General features: G+C 41.8%; 2 protein-coding genes across 3 annotated transcripts; one reads left to right on the top strand and one right to left on the bottom strand.

Moving 5' to 3' along the window:
• Positions 1-698: 698 nt before the first annotated feature.
• Positions 699-1,473, bottom strand: LOC132357573 (small ribosomal subunit protein eS1-like). Its single transcript, XM_059911147.1, is given in 2 exon segments — positions 699-783; positions 1,087-1,473. Coding segments are annotated over 2 exon segments (462 nt in total). The 5' UTR covers positions 1,464-1,473.
• Positions 1,474-4,182: 2,709 nt separating this feature from the next.
• Positions 4,183-10,677, top strand: SNX12 (sorting nexin 12). 2 transcript variants are annotated; one of them, XM_059910588.1, is made up of 4 exons: positions 4,183-4,548; positions 9,185-9,280; positions 9,816-9,940; positions 10,350-10,677. In XM_059910588.1, the coding sequence occupies exons 1-4, from the start codon at positions 4,396-4,398 to the stop codon at positions 10,450-10,452; spliced, it is 477 nt and encodes a 158-aa protein (XP_059766571.1). In that variant the 5' UTR covers positions 4,183-4,395; the 3' UTR covers positions 10,453-10,677. The 2 variants fall into 2 exon arrangements, with proteins under 2 accessions (XP_059766571.1, XP_059766570.1); XM_059910587.1 differs by having other exon boundaries at positions 4,185-4,560.
• Positions 10,678-21,531: the final 10,854 nt, after the last annotated feature.

Raw genomic sequence — 21,531 nt, 5'->3', positions numbered from 1 at the left:
AGACGCGCAGGCTCAGTAGTTGTGGCTCACGGGCCTAGTCGCTCCGCGGCATGTGGGATCTTCCCAGACCAGGGCGCGAACCCGTGTCCCCTGCATTAGCAGGCAGATTCTCAACCACTGCGCCACCAGGGAAGCCCCACTTCACCTCTTAATTCAATTCTTAATCTGCTGCAATCTGGGTTCTACTCCCAGTGCTCTACCAAACCTCTCACCTTTAGGTAATTGTCAAATTGAGTGTACATTTCCCAGGTTTTATTTGACCATTCTACTGTATTAAACACTGTTAACCACCTACTTTCCTTTTGGAAACATTTTTTATCCCTCTCCTTCAGATCACTATTGTCTCCTGGTTCTCTTTCTACCTCTCCGAAAATTCCTTCCTGGGTTTCCTTCACAAGCTTCTCTTCCTGTGCCTGTCCTTTAATTTTTTTCCGGGATGGAAATAGTTTTATTTTTTCTGATTAAAAAAAGATACATGTTTATTGTTAAAAATCAGGTCCTTTAGAAAATTATAAATAAAAACATAAAACTGAAACCCCACCACCACACAGAGGTAACTACCACTAACATTTTCATTTATATCCTTCTAGTCTTTAAAAATTATTATATATATCATATACAGTAATACAAATGGTATCATATTACAATTTTTTTTCACAAATAAGATCTTTTATTTGTCACCATTAAAAGTCTGAATTTTAAACAGATTCTTGGACTGGCAGCTAATATCCATCAACTCATTCAACTTTAGCACCTGCCTCATCCCCAGTAGCTTTTCCAGAACTACTATATTTTCCCCTTTTTAAAATTAATTAATTATTTTATTTATTAATTTATTTATTTTTGGCTGTGTTGGGTCTTTGTTGCTGCGCGCGGGCTTTCTCTAGTTGCGGAGAGTGGGGGGCTGCTCTTCATTGTGGACCACGGGCTCTAGGCACGTGGGCTCAGTAGTTGCCACATGTGGGCCCTAGAGTGCAGGCTCAGTAGTTGTGGCGCACGGGCTTAGTTGCTCCGCGGCATGTGGAATCTTCCCGGACCAGGGATTGAACCCGTGTCCCCTGCATTGGCAGGCAGATTCTTAACCACTGTGCCACCAGGGAAGTCCCAGAACTACTACCTTCACCATGTTGCTCCATGAGTTTTCCCAATTCAAACTGGGGCTTGTTCAGCATTTTTACTTTTCTAACAAAGACACCATGGAGCAGATAAATAGATTGGCAAGTCTTTTCTATGTCTTTTCCAGTGCTGTCTGGAATCAATTTATTGACCACCTCTTTCAAGTCACTTGTCTGCACCTCTTGGGTCATGATTTCCATCATCTTCTTCCGAATTTGGTGGACCTGCTGGTGCTGGGCATAAGAGGTCTTCTGAATCTGATTGTTGCGTTTTTTAGTAAAACCCACACAGAATAGATGAAGCAAATAACCATCGGTACTCTTGACGTCAACGTGAGCTTCAATCATGGTACTTTCTTCTTGGCTCCTTTTTTGCTGCCTTTTGTAAGGCGCTTTTTCTTGCTGACCGCCATGGTCTACAGTATTTTTTTACCAGCTTTTTTTCACTTTTTTTGTGGGCATCATTCCATATCAACGAATATAAGAACATTATTTTACATGGATACATAGGAGAACCCTGAATTTGGCCATTTACACAAGACACTGAGTTTTATGATCGAGGTGAAAATTTTGAGCCAAAAGTTTTGATAAATAATATTAATTTTTTTTTTGGCGGCGCCCCATGGATTGCAGGATCTCAGTTCCCCCATCAGGGATTGAACCCGGGCCCCGGCAGTGAAAGAGTTGAGTCCTAACCACTGGACCGCCAGGGAATTCCCACTTAAAATATTTTTACAATACAAAAGCACTTAAACATAAATGAAATGAAAATGAAAAACAACTCTCCCTGCTGTCCCTGACTCCTGTTCTCCAGTTCTGCTCTCCAGAGACAACCAGTATTACAAGCTTCCTGAGGTCAAAGGGTTTTTTTTTTTAATACATACTGCCAATTAGCCTCCCAGAAAGATTGTACAGATTTACAGTCTCATCAACATTGCATGCCTTCATCAATTTTTAAATACTCTGTCCTTGCCTCTTCACATTTTTCTTTCTACACTGTATGCTAATAATTCCCAAATCTCTAATTCTAGTCACACCCTCGAGCTCCAGGCCAGTATTTCCAGCTGCCTCTTGGACATTTGGATGTCCTACAGACACCCCAGATTTATCTAAATTGAACTCACTGTCTTCCCTCCCAAGCTTACTCTTCTTTCTGTAATTCCAATTTCGATTGGTGGTACCAGCAATCCACATAGTTACCTACCTCAGAAACCTAGGAGTCATTTTATCTATTTTCTCTCTCTCCCGTCAAATAGTAATAATAGCTAATAGTTACTGAGGACTTACTATTTGCACATATTTTATTTCATTGAATTCTCACAAAAGCCCCAGGGGTAGCTTTTAGTCTTATTTCCGTTTTACAGAGGAGGAAAACTTGTTGGATAACATGCTCAAGGTTATACAGCCAGGAAGCAATGATCTAAGCCCAGGCAGCCTAAGTCCATAGCTCACACATTTAAGCCCTATACTATACTACCACCATATCTATCAGATACAACTCCTATCATTTTATTTCCTCAGTCTCAGCCTTCTCTCTTCCCTTTTCTCCATTCCCACCACCATCATCTGATTCCAAGTACTACTGTATCAATAGATACTCATAATTGGTCACACTCAACTCAGATACATCTTCCATGTTGCCTGCAAAATAATCCTTCTAAAACACGAATCTGATCATGTCTTTGTGTGTGTGTGTGTGTGTGTGTGTGTGTGTGTTGAAGATCCTTCAGTGGCTTCTTATTGTCTGCATCATAAAACCAAAGATCCTTTGCTTAATATAGAAGGATCATCCTCATCTGCCCATCCCCAGCCAGGCTACCTCTCTAAGCACTTCCACTACACAACCTGAATTGGTGATAATTGCCTAAAAATATCATGCTGTTTCTTATCTGGATGACTTTGCATATGCTATTCCCTCTGCAAGAAATTACCTTTCCCCATTTCCATTCCTGTTTGTCTTTTCATGTCTGTCAAACTCAGATGTTTCCTCCTCCAGGAAGCCTTCCTTAATTCCTCCAGTTACTCATGTCCTATGTGTTGCTTGGAATATTCACTTATTTTGTATTTGTCACATTTTATTAATTTTATTTACTCGTCTCCTTTTCTAGAATGCTAACTCCTTGAAGGCGGGGACTCTCTTATTGAACTCTAGGTCTTTAGTGTTTAGCATGGTGCCTGACGCATAAGTAGTTGCTTAGGAGATATCACTTAAATTGACTTAAATAACTTAACTGTGAAATTATAGGGCCTTGTACTCCGTTGAAAGAATTTCAGGCATCAATGATATGGGAAATTTTTTTTTGAGCAGAAGAGGGCTGGTGCAAGGAGGAGAAAGGATGACCTAAAATCACCACCTTTACTGTGGGCACTACCCTCTTCATGTGCGCCATGTGTAAATTAGTCATACAAATATTAGTATCTCTATAGATATTCTCATGTAGACACATATTCTATCTCCATTATGGGCTGTAAGCAACCTCAGAGCAGCGCCAAATTTGGAGTTTCGCAGAGTAGCGATAGAAGGTGTTGAAATAAGTGCCCTCAGTTTGCTGAGAAATGTAATATCCGAGTACACCTGAAATTAGCTTTTATGTGGCAACAAGTGGAGGATGAAGATATGCCCAAATTTTCCTGAAAAGTGAGAATGAGAAATCATCTTTGTATACCCCATCCTCGCTGCTTTCCTGGCACCATAAGTAGCGCTCACTGAGTGCTCAATTGTGTGTGAAATGAATTGAAACTATTAGTGGCACAAGTGGCCGGGCTGCGTTTTAGGTTCTTAGTACCATTGTTGAAACCCCACCATCGGGAAACCACCCTTCTATTTTCGCGCAAAACCAGGACTAATTCAGGTCACGGGGCTTCGGCCTATCACTGTACGATCCTAGCTCGCGGGGCAGTGCCCACTGCTGATTGATGCACAGTATAAGACAATTTCTTGGCTTGAGGAGCAGCGATTGGCGGATCTCCCCTGTAGTGCTTCCTAGGATACTGGGGGTGCGTTTTGAAGACGCAGGTTCCGGGGCGGCCACAAACACTGCCCGGAAGTCTGAATGACGCCTCCTCGGTACAGGACTTCCAGCCGTCCGCTTCGCCGCTATTCAGGGTGCCGGGCCCCGGGTCGCGGCGGTGTGCGCGTGCGTGCGTGGGCGCGCGTGCGCGGCGCCGTACTCTGTGGGTTGGCTGGTTATTTTGCAAGCGGGAGGGGCCGTGCGCGCTCCTGCCTTCGGCCTCTGTCCCCCATCCCCCCTTCCCCGGTCCCGGTCTCTCCTTCGGAAAGATGTCGGACACGGCAGTAGCTGACACTCGGCGCCTTAACTCGAAGCCGCAGGACCTGACTGACGCTTACGGACCGCCAAGTAACTTCCTGGAGATCGACATCTTTAACCCACAGACGGTGGGCGTGGGCCGCGCGCGCTTCACCACCTATGAGGTTCGCATGCGGGTGAGTCACGGGGTGAGGGAGACAGCTGAGGGAGGACCGGGCGGCTGGGCGGGGAGGGCGGGGGTGGGCGGGGGGTGAGGCTGCCATAGGGACGGCCAACGGTGGAGAAGACGCTGGAGGGGTCATTTGGGGGTTAGGGGCTTAATAGGTTTGCAGAGAGGTCTGCCCACTCGGTTGTGGCCCGAGGATACAGAAAACTCCTGAGGGGGGACATTGGACCGGCGTGAGGGAAAACAAGTACCCATGAGCAAGAAGTGAAGCATGGCTGGAGACGGTGGGGAAGGATGGAGAGGATTAGAGTGAGGAATTACAGGAAATAGGAATCAGGACTGTAGCGACAGAAGGAGGGAAGGAGGAGTGGAAGAGGGCCGGGGGATGGAGAGCCAAGGCGATATGCTGCGGGGTCCCATAACTAAACTAGGTTGTGGGAAGTCAGTCTGAAGAAGGGGGACAGGAAGGCCCAGAGGAGCTTCTTCTTAATGAGGTCTCCGTGGATGATGGAGTTGAGCAAAGCCTAGATTAAAGGGAAGAGAGATTCCAGGAACGGGAGACAGGACAGTGGGCTTGGTGGAGCAGAAATAAGAAGGGGAGTCTCCTTGAGACTGAGTGCTTCCCAGACTTGTGTAGAATTAACATCTGAAGGAGAGAAGTGTTTAATGCTTAAGTTTTCTCAGGTACTACATGCTCACTGGAAAACCTGACCTTGCACTCGGATTGGCGGATTGTCAGTCGCTGCCCTCATCCTGGGCTGACCCTTTAGATTTGAAGTATCCAGAATATTTATTGGCTCTCATTTGGCATTTCTGTATATGAATGGCCATTTGCCCTTTCTGCCCTAGATTAACCTTTTGGATTCATTATATTAGTCCCTAGTCTGTAGTTAACTTTAATATATGACATTTCAGGACTGCCCCAGGAGTGGTTTCTTCCAGTGTGCACTACAGAGGACTTTATTCTCTAGTTCTTAGTCCACGATGCAAGGATGGAATGTGCAGAGTACATGGTTTGCAGTGTCTTTGGCCCCATTGAAGTGGTTACAGGCAAAAAAGTTTGAGAGCCATTTTCTAATTTTCCTTATGTTTTCTTCTCAGACTAGAGGGCCAGAATATTCTCTATGGACAGCATGCTGCTCAAACAGCATTTGAAGACCTAAAAGAGTGTATGTGCTTTTATTTTTGAATGAATGAATTGAATGAGAGAGTGTGCTCTCCCACCTGGGCTTTCAAACCTAATTAAGAAGCGATGATCTCCAAATTCCAAGTTTGGCAAAGTCCAAACTGAAGAAAGAAACGCGAATAGAAAAAAATGAGAAAAACTTGTCTATATAAGAACTGTTTGAAATCATGTCTTTGGGGAAGAATGGACGTTAGAGCCCTCAAAATATAATAAAAGCTGGGAACTGTTAATGGCAGAGAACTTAATTACCTGAGGAATCCTGGGCATAACTTGTTCAGTGTAAGAACTCTCTGCTGTGGGGTCTTGGAGACATTGTCTTGATGTATTACCCAAGAGCTGTAGGGATTATGAATGGAATTGTTCTCTACTTCAGGCATTCTAATAAAACAGGAACTGTTCATCTAGTGCCTACTGTGTGCCAGGCACTGAACTAGGTTTTAGTTTCGAAGTCCTTACAAAACACCATTTTACAGATAGAAAACTGAGGAGGAATGCAGTTTAAGTAATTTGCCCAAGTACACATAGCTAATAAGTGGCAGGGTTGAGATTTGAACCCAGGTCCGTCTGACTCCAAAGCCCACCATACTCTTTCCACTACACTTTAGTCTCTTCGGCAATGCTTAGTTGCAAAACTTTAGTGTGCAAGATTTTTTTTTACCCACTAAGATTTTCATCAGTCTTTTCCACAATTACTAATTGTATAGTGATTGATGAGAGGGTTGATGGCAGTTCCTACTTCTGTGGGTTTGAGTTAATTTGTATTTATGTTAATTTATATGGCTATATAGGCTTTTAATATTTTTGTTGAACTCTGTTTTGGGGAAAATTGGTGAAATCATTTGGTTTGAAATTGCTAATTTAAGTGACTGATCACGGTAGGCATTATAGGGAGCATGAGACTCAGGAGAATGGGCTTTGGGAGTTAAGCATTGTGTATGGTAGAAGCAGATGGCACTGACTTGTTTCTTTGTATGATAGCTCAGGGAAGGAATACCCACCCCAAGAAATAAGGAGTCTGGAGAGGTATTCTGGTGGCTTAACAAGATATGTATGGAACTTTTCAAATGTCAGTTGTCCTGTGGACTTGAACTTTGCTTCTTTCTCCCCTTTCCCTTGATTTTGTGTTGATCAGAGCCAAAGGACTCTATATGCTGTACTACACAATCGTGTCTCCCTCATATAATTTGTAGGTTGGAGCTGAGAGAGTATCCTAGTACATAGTATCCCCTTCCTTAGATGGCTAGGTGCTGAGATGAAAGGCCGTTACTGTCACCATCCTGTGGGGGTGGGGAAAGAATAGCATTTTTGTAAGTCGAAGGAGGAAGTTCACAAAATGGCAGTGGGTGGTTTCGCTGTGTCTTGGAAGAATCTACTCAGCACTTTTTTTCTTTTCTTAGATTCTTCTGTTGGCTTCTGTAAAGGCCTACTGGTTAAGGTTCTACTGTTTGGGGATCACAGTATTTGTCTTGAACTCTGGTGGAAACCTGGAATCTCATGATACTGAAGGGCTTTTTTTCTTGACTGATTATTTTTACTCCCAGTTTTATTGAGATATAATTGACAGATAACTTTGTGTAGGTTTGAGGTGTAGAATGTGATGATTTGATACACATATATATTTTGTGCAGGATTCTGAGAATGTTCTCTATAATGGCTGATTGTGAATAGGTAATACATGCACATGGTACAAAATTCAAAAGGTACAAAAATGATATACTATAGTTATTGAAAAAAATCTGTGTATAAGTGGACCCATGTGGTTCAAACCCGTGTTGTTCAAGTGTCAACTGTACTGTAAAAATGAAGTCTCCCTCTCTCCCTCTGCCTTCCAGAGGTTCCCCTTTCTGAAGAAACCGCTGTTTCCATTTTCTTATTTATTCTTCTAAAAAATAGTTTCGGTAATAAGATATTACTTTACGTATATCCCACTCCACTTCAACCCATTGACATTCCTGGGATCTTGATCCTGAGTATAGTTGTAACTAATGTAAGTTGGCCAGTTATTTGGCTTTTGATGCCCTATACCTAGAGCTAGATCCTGAAAAGACAGTTTCCAGACTTGAGGACTACAAAGCATGACATAGTGAGGAATGTGTGAACCTCTAGCATAGCTCCAATGCTCTTTACCTGCTCTGAGTTAGCTGTGGAGAAAGGAGAGAAACGAGCTCCTTTTTTTTCCATCTACTGATTTGAATTGACTGGTGGGAAATATAGTCAGTATTAATACATTTGTTTGGCCATTTCTACTTAGAACTTGTAGATAGGAGTGAGGATCAGGGCTTTTTGTTGGAGGTTCCTGTTGCCATTGGAGCCTTGGGAAAATTCTCAGTGATTAAGATGTGGGAATAAGCCGATTTATATCAGGGAGCAAGCTATGGTAAGCCAACTTAATGTAAGTGCTACTTCTGCTGCACTTTCTGGATAAGGAGAGGGTAAACAGATACATAGGGCCACTATTAATCAATTGAGTATTTACTGAGTAACTTGCATAATCTACATTTAGGGAGATGCAGCAGTAGTCATGGCTCCCGATTTCAATGAAATTATAATTTAGTTAGGTAGCAAGACTAACATAATGCTTAAAACAGTGGTGTGTCAGGCAGTACCAAAGTCTGTGTGTCATAGGAGTTCAGAGGAGAGGGAGACCAATAAATTAAGCTGGTGTTGTCAGGACAGATTTCCTGGATGAAGTGAGACTTGAGCTGGGCTTGTAGAATGGAGAGGATTTGGACAGCAAAAGCAGAGGAAAGCATACTTTGGAGGTGCTTATCTCTTGTTCTTTCCAGGGAACTTAAATTCACTTTTCAACTGAAAATGTAATGCATGCATATGATAAATTCAAATTTGCACAATGAAAAATGTGACCTACCCGCTCCAGTTGTCTAGTCTTATTCTCCCAAGTCAATCATTGTTATCAGTATCTTTTCATAAATATTTAATTCATAAATATAAATATATACACGTATACATATCTATCCCTTTTAAAAACAAATAGAGGCAGGCTGTATATACTGTTGTGTGCCTTGATTTTAATGCTTAATATCTTTCCATACTGGGACATATATATCTTTCGCATTCTTTTCATAGTTGTATTCCACTGTACAAGTGTATCATAATTTATTTAACCAGTTATCTGTTGATGGACATATATTATTATTACAAATGAGAAAATTCAGTGAAAACCCTTGTACATACATATTTATGTACAACTTCAAGTCTATTCATAGGATAAATTCTAAGCAGCAAGGGACTTCTAATCACCACCTGTGACAAGGCTGGATGTGGTAAGGATTGGTATTCACCCGGTGGTGCTTTGAAAGGGTTCTAGGAACATGGTCCATAGGAGCTGTTTCTTTCTTAAGACCTGTCCAAGTGGTTGTGATAGGTGGCCATCACAGGCTGACATTTCTTACCATCTCTCTTCTCTCACATTCCTTCTTCCCTGTAGACAAACCTACCTATCTTCAAGCTGAAGGAGTCCTGTGTACGACGGCGCTACAGTGACTTCGAGTGGCTAAAAAATGAGCTGGAGCGAGATAGTAAGGTATGGCCCTGTTTCCTGTGTGGCATCCTTGAGAGAGGAGATCTGCATAGGTTTATAAAATCTTGAAGGCAACAGAGAGGGTGAACACACTCTGTCTACTAAATCCCAATATATTGGATCTGGGTGATACCCTTTGAAACTTGAAAGTGGTAAGTTCAGGAGAAATTGTAAAGAAAAACTATTAGTTGACTTAGTGGCTAGAAAAGTCATACAACTTAATTCCTTTAGGTGCTAAAAATGGAAAGTGTAGCTAAATTTTTGGATTGTAGTGGACTGTCAAAGAAAGTGAAGAATATTTGAAGTTTACTTCCTTTCTTTTGAGATGGTAAACCTGTCCTCCCACAGAAACAGAGCTGGATTAATTTTTGACCTGAGCCACCCCCTGACTGTTCTTATGACCTCAGTTCTTGCAAGTTGCTGAACTATGGCATAGGATGGACCCTATGCCTAATAGGAAATGAAGTATACAGTGCTTTACCACCTTATTCCGTCTCTGTCCTCTCCCGTGTGACTGATATTTTGCGTCTGCCTACAGATTGTAGTACCACCACTGCCTGGGAAAGCCTTGAAGCGGCAGCTCCCTTTTCGAGGAGACGAAGGGATCTTTGAGGAGTCCTTTATTGAAGAAAGGAGGCAGGGCCTCGAACAGTTTATTAACAAGTAAGCCAAGTTCCTGGGGATTCCTTTTGCTACTTTTGCCATTTTGGTCTTTCTATATGTTTCGTCTCTTTCCTCTTTTGTAATGGGTAATATGATGTGGTGCCGATTGTGTGCTGGGCTCACTGGACAGTAAAACTCCATTCCTTTGAGCAGAATTCCGATCCTGTGCCTCAGGGCCTGAGAAAGCGCTGCATGTTGGATGTGTCTAGGGATTTCCCCCACCTTACGCCTCTGTCCCCTTCCCTTCTGCAATATTAGGGTTGAAGTGGTACCCTGCTGCTGTCCTCTACTTGCTTGAACTTCAGGGCTGACTTTGCCCTTCTTCCCCTGTCCACATCCACAGCCCTATCCCTCTGCGAATTCTCTCTTATCCCAGATAATACTGATAACCATCTTGGTCTCTTTATAGAATTGCTGGGCACCCACTGGCTCAGAACGAACGCTGCCTACACATGTTCCTGCAGGAGGAGGCAATTGACAGGAACTACGTCCCTGGGAAGGTGCGCCAGTAGGAGCCCCTCTCACCACTTGCCCTCTACTTTCCTGCTGAAATGACATTGGTTTTTACACTAAGCCTCTCTCTCTCTCTTTGATCTGAAGTTGGCTCTCCATCCCCTGGCCTGATAGACTGTCTGGCATTGTGTTCCTTGGTACCTGACTATACCATGGGCACTCTGCTAGGATCCTCTCCTCTGAGGAGAGGTGGGAAACCACAGGCAGATGCCCTTTGCTTGGGGTTGGGGGGTGGGTGGGGGGATTGGACTGGAAGGCAATTTCTTGGGCATTTACCCATGCCAGAAGGCTAACCTTGTGGGGGGCGGGTCTTGTGCTGGTGGGGCACTTGGGTACATACTGATGCTGCAAGTCCAGGGGATTTTTCTTACTCTTAGGTTTAACCAGGAATACTGAGCAGGGAAAGACCCTGCCTTTCCTACCTGCATGAACTTTTTTCCTTGTGGGGAAGGTGGCAGAGACTGAAAAGCTCTCGTTTTCTCTAGGCCCGTTCCCAGTTTTCTCAAGAGTTTCTTTTGTTGTACTTTCTGTCTCCCTTGTTGCTTTTCATGGCAGTAATTCTAGAGTCTAAGCAGTCTGTTGTGTGGAGCAAGGTGTGTGGGTTTTCTGGGCCCATCATCATGGCTGCTTCAGAGTCAGAAGAAAGCCATAGGGCAGTTGGGGAGCTCCTGTTGCCTAGCCCCTTTCCTTTGTGGCTCCCCGCTCTGGCTGCCTGTTCTCGCTCACCAGCAGGTGAGTCAGAATGGGCTGGGCCAGCAGTTCTCCCTCCCCAAGCCCTTGCTGCTTTTATGGGTTAGCTTTGCAGATTTGGAGGCTTGAGGGCTAGGGGAAACTCACCACTGCCAGGTAACTCCCTGAAGGGTGGGAGTGGATCATTTTCTAGGTACCTCCCGGTGGTAGGGAAGGGCATCACCACTCTCTTCCTTCCATTCTCCCTTTCCCCCGTCCCATTTAGTGCTGCCACAAGACAGAAAACACATGAACAAACCACACAGTCTCTGACTTCTCCTAAGCACTTTGAGCTATTGATGGGGCTTAGGGGCAAGAGTTGTCGCTGCCCTCCCCAGCTTGGTCACAGGGTTATTGAACTGCCTGCACTTGTTTCCCATGGAACCCCAGCATTCTCCCCGGAAGCTGAGCTAGGTTTAGCAGCTGGGTATAGATTTCCTAAAACTTAGAGTCTGAGGCAGCTTCTTGAGGCTGGCGACTTTCCTGGGCTTCTGTCTGGGATGTAGTGGTTTGTTTGCTGGGGCCCGATATCTGTCCCAAGTGGTGGGATGGGAGCAGGTTAACTCTGGTGTCAGGTCAAAAGTGGGGGCTCTTTGCTTAGTCACCCTATCATGGAAGGACTGGAATTCTTTATATAGGGTCTTGAGGGAAAGGATTACTGATTCTGACAAGACCCTGATCGGAGAGATTAGGATTGGATTTTGATATGGGGTTTGGAGTCCATCTAAATGTTGAAGTTCCCTGACACAGATCAGCTCTTCAGCTGCCGGGCCTGTGCCAGGGGCTGAGCAGCCCCTAGAGTGAGGCTCTGCTCCCTTTCCCACCTTCCCAGTGTTGGTGTTGTTGCTGCCTTTTTCATTTGTATCCTCTGTTATTGACTTTTTTTAAAAAAAGATTTCTCCTTTCATTGTGCACAAGTGCTGAGAGCCTGAGGCCCCATTTCTGCTGTGTATATATCCTGACTCGGGGCTTTTATTCAGCAAAATGTTCATTCTTCTGTCAGACAATGTCATATTCAACTCTGTTCATATTAAACCACTGTGAAGTAAGCCTCTGTTTTCCTGCTTAAGTTGTAAATTTAGTACTTTTTAGTTTCTAGGATATTCTGGGTATTGTGCAGAAATTATACAACATGGTCAATGTCCTGAAGTGATAAGTAATTTTTACATTTAAATTTAAAAAAAAGCAGAATCCTAGCTGCCTGTAGCAGTACTTACCTATCTTCCTTGCAACACGCAATTGACTTTGTCACAGAGGTAATGCATGTGCTTGCAGGAAGTAGCCATAGGTCTCAGTAACTGTGGTTTGGGTCAGATTTAGCAGATTTGGTTTTTAACCTTGTGGGTGTGTGCTAATTTGGGCAAAATATATTTATTGTGTGTGTATATGTATATGTATATGCTATCTGTGTACATAAACACGTTTGTACATACGCTCATCCTCCGACACACCCTCACACCCCTTACAAACACTATTTCTTTCATAGGCTTTTTACCTCAATTGAGATGTTTTTCTTTCACATAGATTTGATGCAGGCAGAAAGGTGAGTGAACTCTGAGAATTTTTGATGGATGGATATTTTCACTTGACCAGTGGGTTCTGAAATGGCTTCATACACAAAGCGGGTTTTGGGAAAGGTTTGGGATGAGAGGTTAGGTAGGAATCTTGGCATTTGGGGAGTCAAAGGTAGTTTTAATCATGTAGTTGAGCGTGGAAAGAAGGTATAGAAAGTGATGTGGTCAAAACATTATGAATTAAGATGACTTAACAATGGTATTTGGGTCCAAGTAGAAGAGTGGGGGCTGAACTGAAGAAGTTAAGAGGTTTTGGTAGTTCAGGAATTAGATGACTAAAGATATCTGAGGGGACAGGGAAGACTAGCTGTTTCTGTGAGATAAGAGAAAGGAAGAGTAATAAGAGAAATGCAACCTTCACAGGCAGCAGTGTTGGAGAATGAATAGAGAATAACTAGAAAAAGCAGCTGTAAAACAAAATATTAAGCTGGGCTGTGATGGGGCAGGGTGCTTGATGTAAAATAAAATGATTACATTCTCTTTCTTCAAAGACCTTATACTTCTTATACTTTAGTTCAGGAGATATCTAAACAAGACAAAAAAATGCTAGAGACAAAATAAGAGGTCCAGACACATCTAGTTAGTTGTCCAAACTTTTTAAATATCAGGTAAATTCCCTCTTTGGAGTCAAATGTAACTGGGTTCTGAAAGAACCCCAAATATAAGCCCATCAACACTGAGAAGGAGAAGCATACTTTTATAAGGAATTCAAGTTTATGCATGCATCTAGGTATTTACGACTAATTAATCCCCTTTATCCATAGCACAGAAAGCAGCTCAACCTTTCACTGGGACCTGGGGGACAGAGGCTAACAAAAATTTTTGAACATAGTAGCTACAACCAAAAGAAGTCTAAATCCTCACATTCCACAGATGCCTTATCCACCCTTTGAACCATTCTTTGAGATGAGTTGAGCTAGTAAAGGGTGGGAAAGGTGGACAGCATTCAGGCTTCTCTGGAGTTTTTGTTGGATGAGGTGTCCTATTTAAGACACTTCCATCTTCAAATACATGCTGTAATAATTTAAGTAAAATTACTTTTTTGCTTTGGAAATGCAGACCAGCTGCTCACTGAAATGGATATTTCTTCCCATCCTTGAGGACTGTTGAGTCACCTCTGGTCTTCTCTTCTTAGACACAATAACAGTTCTAAGTTTTCCTCACTTCACTCATTTTTAACCCTTTTATCTTTATTATTCTGAAATCTCTCCAAGGTCCTCGTATGTCCCTAAGTCATAGAGTCTAAAACTGGACACCACTTTAATTATAGCCTGAAGTTTAGGTGGTTGTTAGTCCATTTATACTTCGCAGTGTTCAAGTTTACTTTTAAAATGTAAACACTTTGTGACTAATTTAGCTTGTGGTTCTCTGCCACTCCCTTCCCGACCACCCACCACCCCTCATTCTTCTTATCTGTTTTTTTGCCTTGTACAAAAAAAAATTATTCCCTAATTTACTTTTATTTTCTCTCTCCCTCCTGTCTGTCTATCTATCTCTCTATCTGTCTGTCTCTGCTATTGAGAACAGAAAAGTCATTCCTTACAAAACATACAAAATGGGGGTAATTATTCACATTATACAGAATAAAGGATTCTTTAACTCATGACAAGGTTTCTTTAAATCATAACAGGGTTTCTTTAAATAGGTGCTTCCTATGGTGGTTTTAAGTGTTTGTATATAGATCAACAACTACTTAATATAGAGAAACTGAAGGTAAAGGATTAAGAGGTACTGCCAATTGAAGAACAATCAGAAATTGGATAAAACAGTAGTTCTTAAGTGAACAGTAAAATACAGTTAGATTCACAGAAATTAATGCATTACTTTTCAAGAAAATGTTATTTATTATACCAATAATTTCTTTCATCCAGATACAGTCAGCTTTTGATCATCTGTGCTAGTAGAGGGATATACTTTTTTATTTTGTTATGCATTTTCTAAAATTTAAATATAGGGATGTCTAATATTCATAAGACTTAAAAAATATTCCCTAATATGTCATCAGAATAAAGACTCAGGAAAATCTGAAAAGTAGTAGAAAGAGTAATAGGCCTGGAATAGAAACCTGGGTTCTGGAGCTGGCTATGCTATTAGCTGGCTATAGCACCTTAGGCAAATTGCTTCACCACTCTGGGCCTGTTTTCTCAGCTTTAAAGTGAGGGGATTTGACTAAATGATATCTGAGGTATCTTAAATCTCTAATGCTTATGATTTCCAACCCTTGCCAAGGAATTGAGAAACCCTGGAGGTGATGCCACCAAAAAGGTGAAAGCACAATTTCCCTGTGTGATGGAGTTTGCTGTAGTGCAGTTAGTTTTCTCTCCCAGCAATGAATGACTCTTCACTTATCCTCATTAGATTTTGTTTGCCTGTATCCTGTTGTGTCAAATCATGAGTACCCACATTGAATCTCAGTGGTGATTTGATTTACAGCTGCCCTAATTTTATCATAGGTCTTCTAGCCGAAATTTTTATTTATTATTTTTTTAAAAATTAAAAAAAATATTTTGTGGCCAAACAGCATGCAGGATCTTAGTTCCCCAACCAGGGATCGAACCTGCGCCCCCTGCAGTAGAAGGGCAGAGTCTTAACCACTGGACCACCAGGGAAGTCCCTAGCCGAAATTTTTAAATGAAATAGTCACCTCATAACTATATGTAATTATTCTTATTTAAAATATATAAATTATAACTTGATCTGATTACAAAATATATAAATTATAACTTGATATGATTATAACTTGATCTGATTTAAAATATATAAATTATAACCTGATCTGATTACAAAATTATAACTTATCTGATTACAAAAAATTACAATATTATAAATTATAACTTGATCTGATTATAAAAGTGCCTATTTTGTTAAAATGTTTTATTGTGATAAAGTTCAAAAGTAATTAATGCTAGTTGACAAAATTGAAACAAAACATAAATATGTAGAAAGTGAGATTTCTCCTTATTCCCTAACCCTATTCCCATTCCTCAAGAATAACTTAATTTGGTATGTGTCTTCCTAGACTTTTTTCTATGCACAACTATATGTATATGAATATATACGTATATTCATACACACATATACAATCATCGAATACCCACACCCTTGTATATACTTTTTTGAAAACAAAATGGGATATTTTATGTATTATTCTGCAACTTTATCACTTTGTAATATAGTGTGGACTTCCTCTCACATTAGTACATGGAAATTTACCTCATTTTTTAAGTAACATTTCATAGTGTAGTTGTATCATCATTTAATGATTCACTTATTGGTGGAAATTTGTCTCCAATCATCCACTATTATAAGTAACGCTGCATATAACCTTGCTCGTGTGTTTTACGTGTTTCTGTAGGATAGATTTTGAGAGAAGGAATTCCTGGGTCAAAGGATGTGTGCATTTTAGATTTTGATAGGTACTACTAAGCTACTTTCTTAAAAAGTGCCGTTTAGATTCCCACTTACAGCAAATGAGAATTTCTGTTTCTTCCCAAAAGTGGAGAAATTCCTGTTTCCCTACAAATAGTTTTTTTTTGCCAAACGTGGAAAAATATTAAACAATTCATAATTATCCAAACTAGTTGGTGGAAGTGGTATTTCTTAGTTTTAATTTGCATTTTCTGGCATATTTAGTTGTAATGATACCACTATCAGGTTTTCAAAAGTTTCTCCACACATTTCATTTTAGTTGTTCTAGAAGCAGTATTTATTACCGCTAATTATCCCTACACTCCTCGCTATAGAAAAACCAATAATCTCAATTAAAGGCCCAGGATGTTCCTAGCCTTCTTCCCACCTAAATTTGGGGGAAAATGAAACAACTACCCTAGTGGCAAAGCAACATATCTGAGGCGCTCTCATGACCAATACTTTTCTCAGGTTGGCACTCGTTGAGGCCAATCCCAGAGCAGCACTGACAGCTTAACCACAGGCTCATCTGACCTCAGGGCCAACCTCCTTGGAAACTCGGGGAGATATCACTTTGCCTCTTGGGCCACGATTCCTCCAGCTTGGATCTCCTTTTCGGTTATTTCTCCCAGATCCAAACCTTTGATTACAGGTAGGGACGGGACAAGGACAGTGACGTAGATCGAGACGGCGACTGATATAAGAAGCCGACTTACGAGGCCTCGGCTCTTCTGGTTGGCTACGCACACGTCAGTCAGAAATGAGCAAACTTGTAGTTGGTCTTACGCAACGGGAAGCACATATTCTCCTCTGATTGGCTTCTTAATCGAGGGGGTGGGCCATAGGGAGACCTGCTGGTTGGCTGGAATGGAAGACCAATGGGGACCCTGTGGCGCTGCTTTCGAAAGGAAAGCCTTCGTCACGGCACTTGGAAGAGTCAGCGGGGTTGCCTCGGAGCTCCTTCGGCTTGTTTGGTAACTGCCTGCACCCCGCAACCTAGCTACCCTCTAATCCCCCACCCCCACCCCATCACCCCAGGCCCTGTCACGCTTCGGCGTCTTAGAGTGTCTCCGGGTGTGCCGCCGCGACTCTGGCTGTAGTCTCCTTGTCTAGCACTTAGCGGGGCCATGCCTTAGCCTGCAGGGCTCCTTCCACCACCGCCAGCCCGGAGCTCTTCCTCTGATGCGGTTCGGGGAGTGGGGGTCGGGGACCTGGAATGGGGCAAGAATTTGCTGGCAACAGGAAGAGGTTTGTGACGCCGGAAGCGGGAGAGGCTGGGCTGTGTGGCGGTGAAAGCCTTTGAATTAATCCCAGGAAGGGAGCAGGAGGTGCCTGACTCAGAAAGTTCCACCATCCAGGCGGTCACCACCGTTTGAGCCATCCATTCCCTCCGTCGCCTGATTTCACCCCTCGTCGCTTCTTCCTAGACTCATCAGCTCCAGAAGGACTGCAGCAAATACATTGGCCCTCTCAGCCTGGATTCAGAGCCAGTGCCCTTTCCTTCTCAGTGTCAATGGACCTGACCTCGTTGCTTTACTCCTTTCCCCCAATTATTTTTAATTACACTAGTACATTTTCCTTGGGGGGGGGAAAAAACCCTCAAAACATTATACAAGGATAGTGCTAAAGTACACGTTGGCCATTACCCACAATCCTAGTCCTCTTCCCCTTCCCAAAGGTCAACAGTTTGGTATGTATCCTGGTAGCCTTCCAGCTTTTTTTTTTTTTCTTTAAGAAAATGTGTCGTGTCTTTATTTCTACAAAAAGTATACCATACTGTACATATCCTGAAAGTTTTTCATTAAATGTTTTGGAAACATTTTAATTTCACTACATCAAGATTTACTTCACTTTAAAAAAATGTGGCATAATATGCCATAGAATGCCTACTAAATGGTTTATTTAACCATTCCTTATCGATAGACTACTAGATTTTTCCCAGTTTTTTTGCTTTTACAAGCAGTCCTGCTATGAACATTCCAGACATGACTTTTTTGTCAGAGTTTCTCTTGGGAAGTGGTTCTCAAACTTTTTGATGTCAGGACCCCTTTACACTCCTAAGAGAATTTATGTGGGTTTATATCTATCACTATTCCATGTATTAGAAATTAATAGTGAGAATTTAAAAATTTTCATTAAAAATAACAGCAATAAGCCCATTACATGTTAGCATAAATATTTTTAGATGAAAAATAACTTTGCCAAAGCAAAAAAACAATTAGAACAGTAAAATTGTGCTACATTTTTTGCAAGTCTCTTTAATAGGGTTAATATGAAACATCTGGATTCTCATATCTGCTTCTGTATTTGATTTATTATGATGTTTTGGTTGAAGTATATCACACAGATGTAATTAGAAAAACAAGCAGCATTTTAATAGCCTTTTCAGATAGTTGTGGATATTCTTTAATACTACATCAATCCTCAACAAGTGGTAGTCTCTTAAAGATTACTTTTTTAAAGATTACTTTAATGTGGATTTTGAAACCATATCAGTCAACTTTTCGTATTTTGTTGCATTAAAATCCATTAGTCTACCCTGTACTTTAATAGATCTTTTGTCGGGTGCATGATTTTATAACATCATGCACTGGCAATTTATTTATTTATTTATTTATTTTTGCTGAAGAGTTTTTTTTTTTTAATTAATTAATTTATTTATGTATTTATGTATTTATTTTTGGCTGCGTTGGGTCTTCATTGCTGTGCGCGGGCTTTCTCTGGTTGCTGCGAGCGGGGGCTACTCTTCATTGTGGTGTGCGGGCTTCTCATTGTGGTGGCTTCCCTTGTTGCGGAGCATGGGCTCTAGAGCTCAGTAGTTGTGGCTCATGGGCTCTAGAGCGCGGGCTCAGTAGTTGTGGCTCATGGGCTCTAGAGCACAGGCTCAGTAGTTGTGGCGCACAGGCTTAGTTGCTCCGTGGCATGTGGGATCTTCCCGACCAGGGCTCGAACCCTTGTCCACTGCATTGGCAGGCGGATTCTTAACCACTGCACCACCAGGGAAGCCCTGCACTGGCAATTTAGAAAATGTTGGTTTCACTGAGTTATGCAGGTCTTTCCAGTGTTGACACAGTGTCAAAAAATCACATTCATTCATATCACCACTGCTCTCATTAGAAGTCTTTAAGTATTGGAAAGCTGCCAAACCTATGGTGGAGGTGCAAGTTTTCCAAAATTCTAATTTTTGCTTGAAAGCTCAAATTTTATCAGCACTGGATATTGTCAGTTGTTTTTCTTGAAGCGACAGGCTCACTTTGTCCATTTTGAGAAAATGCCTGCCAAGCACCCAAGTCCGAATAGCCATGGTAAAATATTAGAAAGCCATGTACTCAGCAATGGAGATTTAATAATTTTTACTGCTTCATCAAGGACATTCTTAAGTGTGCAGTGGTGAAGAAATACGGTGACTACTAGTACAGTTTGGTGCCACTGCCTTTTACCCACCTTTGCTTTTTCTTTTTCTCCCACCTTTGCTTTTGCACCATCAGTGCAAATGTCAACACAGTAAAAAAGGCAAATACATCTTAATACTTTTATGAAAATAGTTTTGAATCTCATAGACCGCCTGAAAGGATCTTGGGAGCTTCCAGGTATCTGTGGACCACCTTTTGAGAACATCTGAACATCTACTCTAGGGCATATACCTAAGAGTGGTATCGTAAACTATATGCATTTGTAATCTTAGTAGATATTACCAAATGCCCCTTCAACGTGGCTGTACTAGTCTATGCTCCCCCCAGCAGGGTGTAAGAGGTCTCAATTCTTTTTACTCTTCCCAACACTGAATATTATCAATCTTTAAATTTTGCCAATATGATAGGTAGAAAATAGAATCTCATTGCTTATTTGTAGTACTCTGATTAGGAGGGAAGTTGAACATCCATTCATATGTTTATTGGCAATTTGTATTTTTTCTGTGATGTGCCTGCTCATATCCTTTACCTGTTTTTCTGTACTGTTTGTCTTTTTCTTATCCAGGATAAATAAAGAAAAATATTAGTCCTTTGTTTTATATATATTGCAAACATTTTCTCTCAGTCAATCTCTTGCCTTTTAACTTTATGGTATCTTTTACTGAATAGAAGTTTTAAATTTCAAGGTCAGATTTATCTTTTGTTTTTTGGCTTTTGATTTTTGTGTTTTGTTTAATAAGGTCTTCCATATGCCAAGGTCATAAACATTCCTCTGTGTTTTCTTGTACAGGGGTTTCCATGTGTTTGATTACATCTTTGATACAGCTAGGATTTATTTTTGTGGATGGTGTGAGTGACTTATATTTTTTTGTTCTTTGTTTTCAAAGGACCATCTTTGAAAATAGATGAGAATACAGCAGAGAATACAGCAAAGAATAAAGGGAATTTAGGATTGTGAATCTCCAGGGTTCCTCAATTGAAGTCTTGTCCATGATGTTTTCTGACCTTAGTAGTTGGCTGCATTCAATGGGACACCTGATGAGGGGGCCATTTCCTGTAAAGAAGGATCCCATTCAGAGTCCAGCATCCCCACACCCAGCTCTCATCTGCCAATCAGTGGGAACTTCCTATATGGCAGTGGCTCTTTCCTGGCCTCCACCCTCATGCTGGGAAAGAGGTAGTCTATAGGTGAGCTAACATCTTCCTAGAGAAATCCTCATCTGGGATGAAAGGAAGGGAAGGGAATAAGCAGCCTAGTTCCAGGTATCTTTTGGAGGGTGGGAGTGGGAGAGCACCAAGCCCATCCAGACAAACAGCCCTTAAGGCAAGATAGAAGAAAAACCACCAGGTGGTCTCTCTAGACTTACTCTGGAGAAGAGGTTCCTTGAGTTTTTTCTTGTCATGATAGAAAGTCCTAAGCGGTTTCTTTGGGTCGCCATCTTTTCCTTAGGATTCAGTTTGTTCCTCTATTTTTTTTCCTTTTTTTTTTATAAATTTTTTTTTTAAATTTATTTATTTATTTATTTTTGGCTGTGTTCGGTCTTCGTTTCTGTGCGAGGGCTTTCTCCAGTTGCGGCAAGTGGGGGCCACTCTTCATCACGGTGCGCAGGCCTCTCACTATCGCGGCCTCTCTTGTTGCGGAGCACAAGCTCCAGACGCGCAGGCTCAGTTATTGTGGCTCACGGGCCTAGTTGCTCCGCGGCATGTGGGATCTTCCCAGACCAGGGCTCGAACCCGTGTCCCCTGCATTGGCAGGCAGACTCTCAACCACTGCGCCACCAGGGAAGCCCCTATTGTTTTTTTCCTTTTAAAGTGGGTGTATTAGTTTCCTATTGCTGTTACAAATTACCACAAACTCAATGGCTTAAAACAACACAGATTTATTGTCTTACAGCTCTAGATGTCAGAAGTCCAAATAGGTCTTACGGGGCTAAAATCAACGTGTTGGCAGGGC

This window comes from Balaenoptera ricei, chromosome X (assembly GCF_028023285.1).
Source record: "Balaenoptera ricei isolate mBalRic1 chromosome X, mBalRic1.hap2, whole genome shotgun sequence".
NCBI lineage: Eukaryota > Metazoa > Chordata > Mammalia > Artiodactyla > Balaenopteridae > Balaenoptera > Balaenoptera ricei.
The sequence above is the reverse complement of the archived record's forward strand: the minus strand, read 5'-3'. Positions and strand labels throughout refer to the sequence as shown.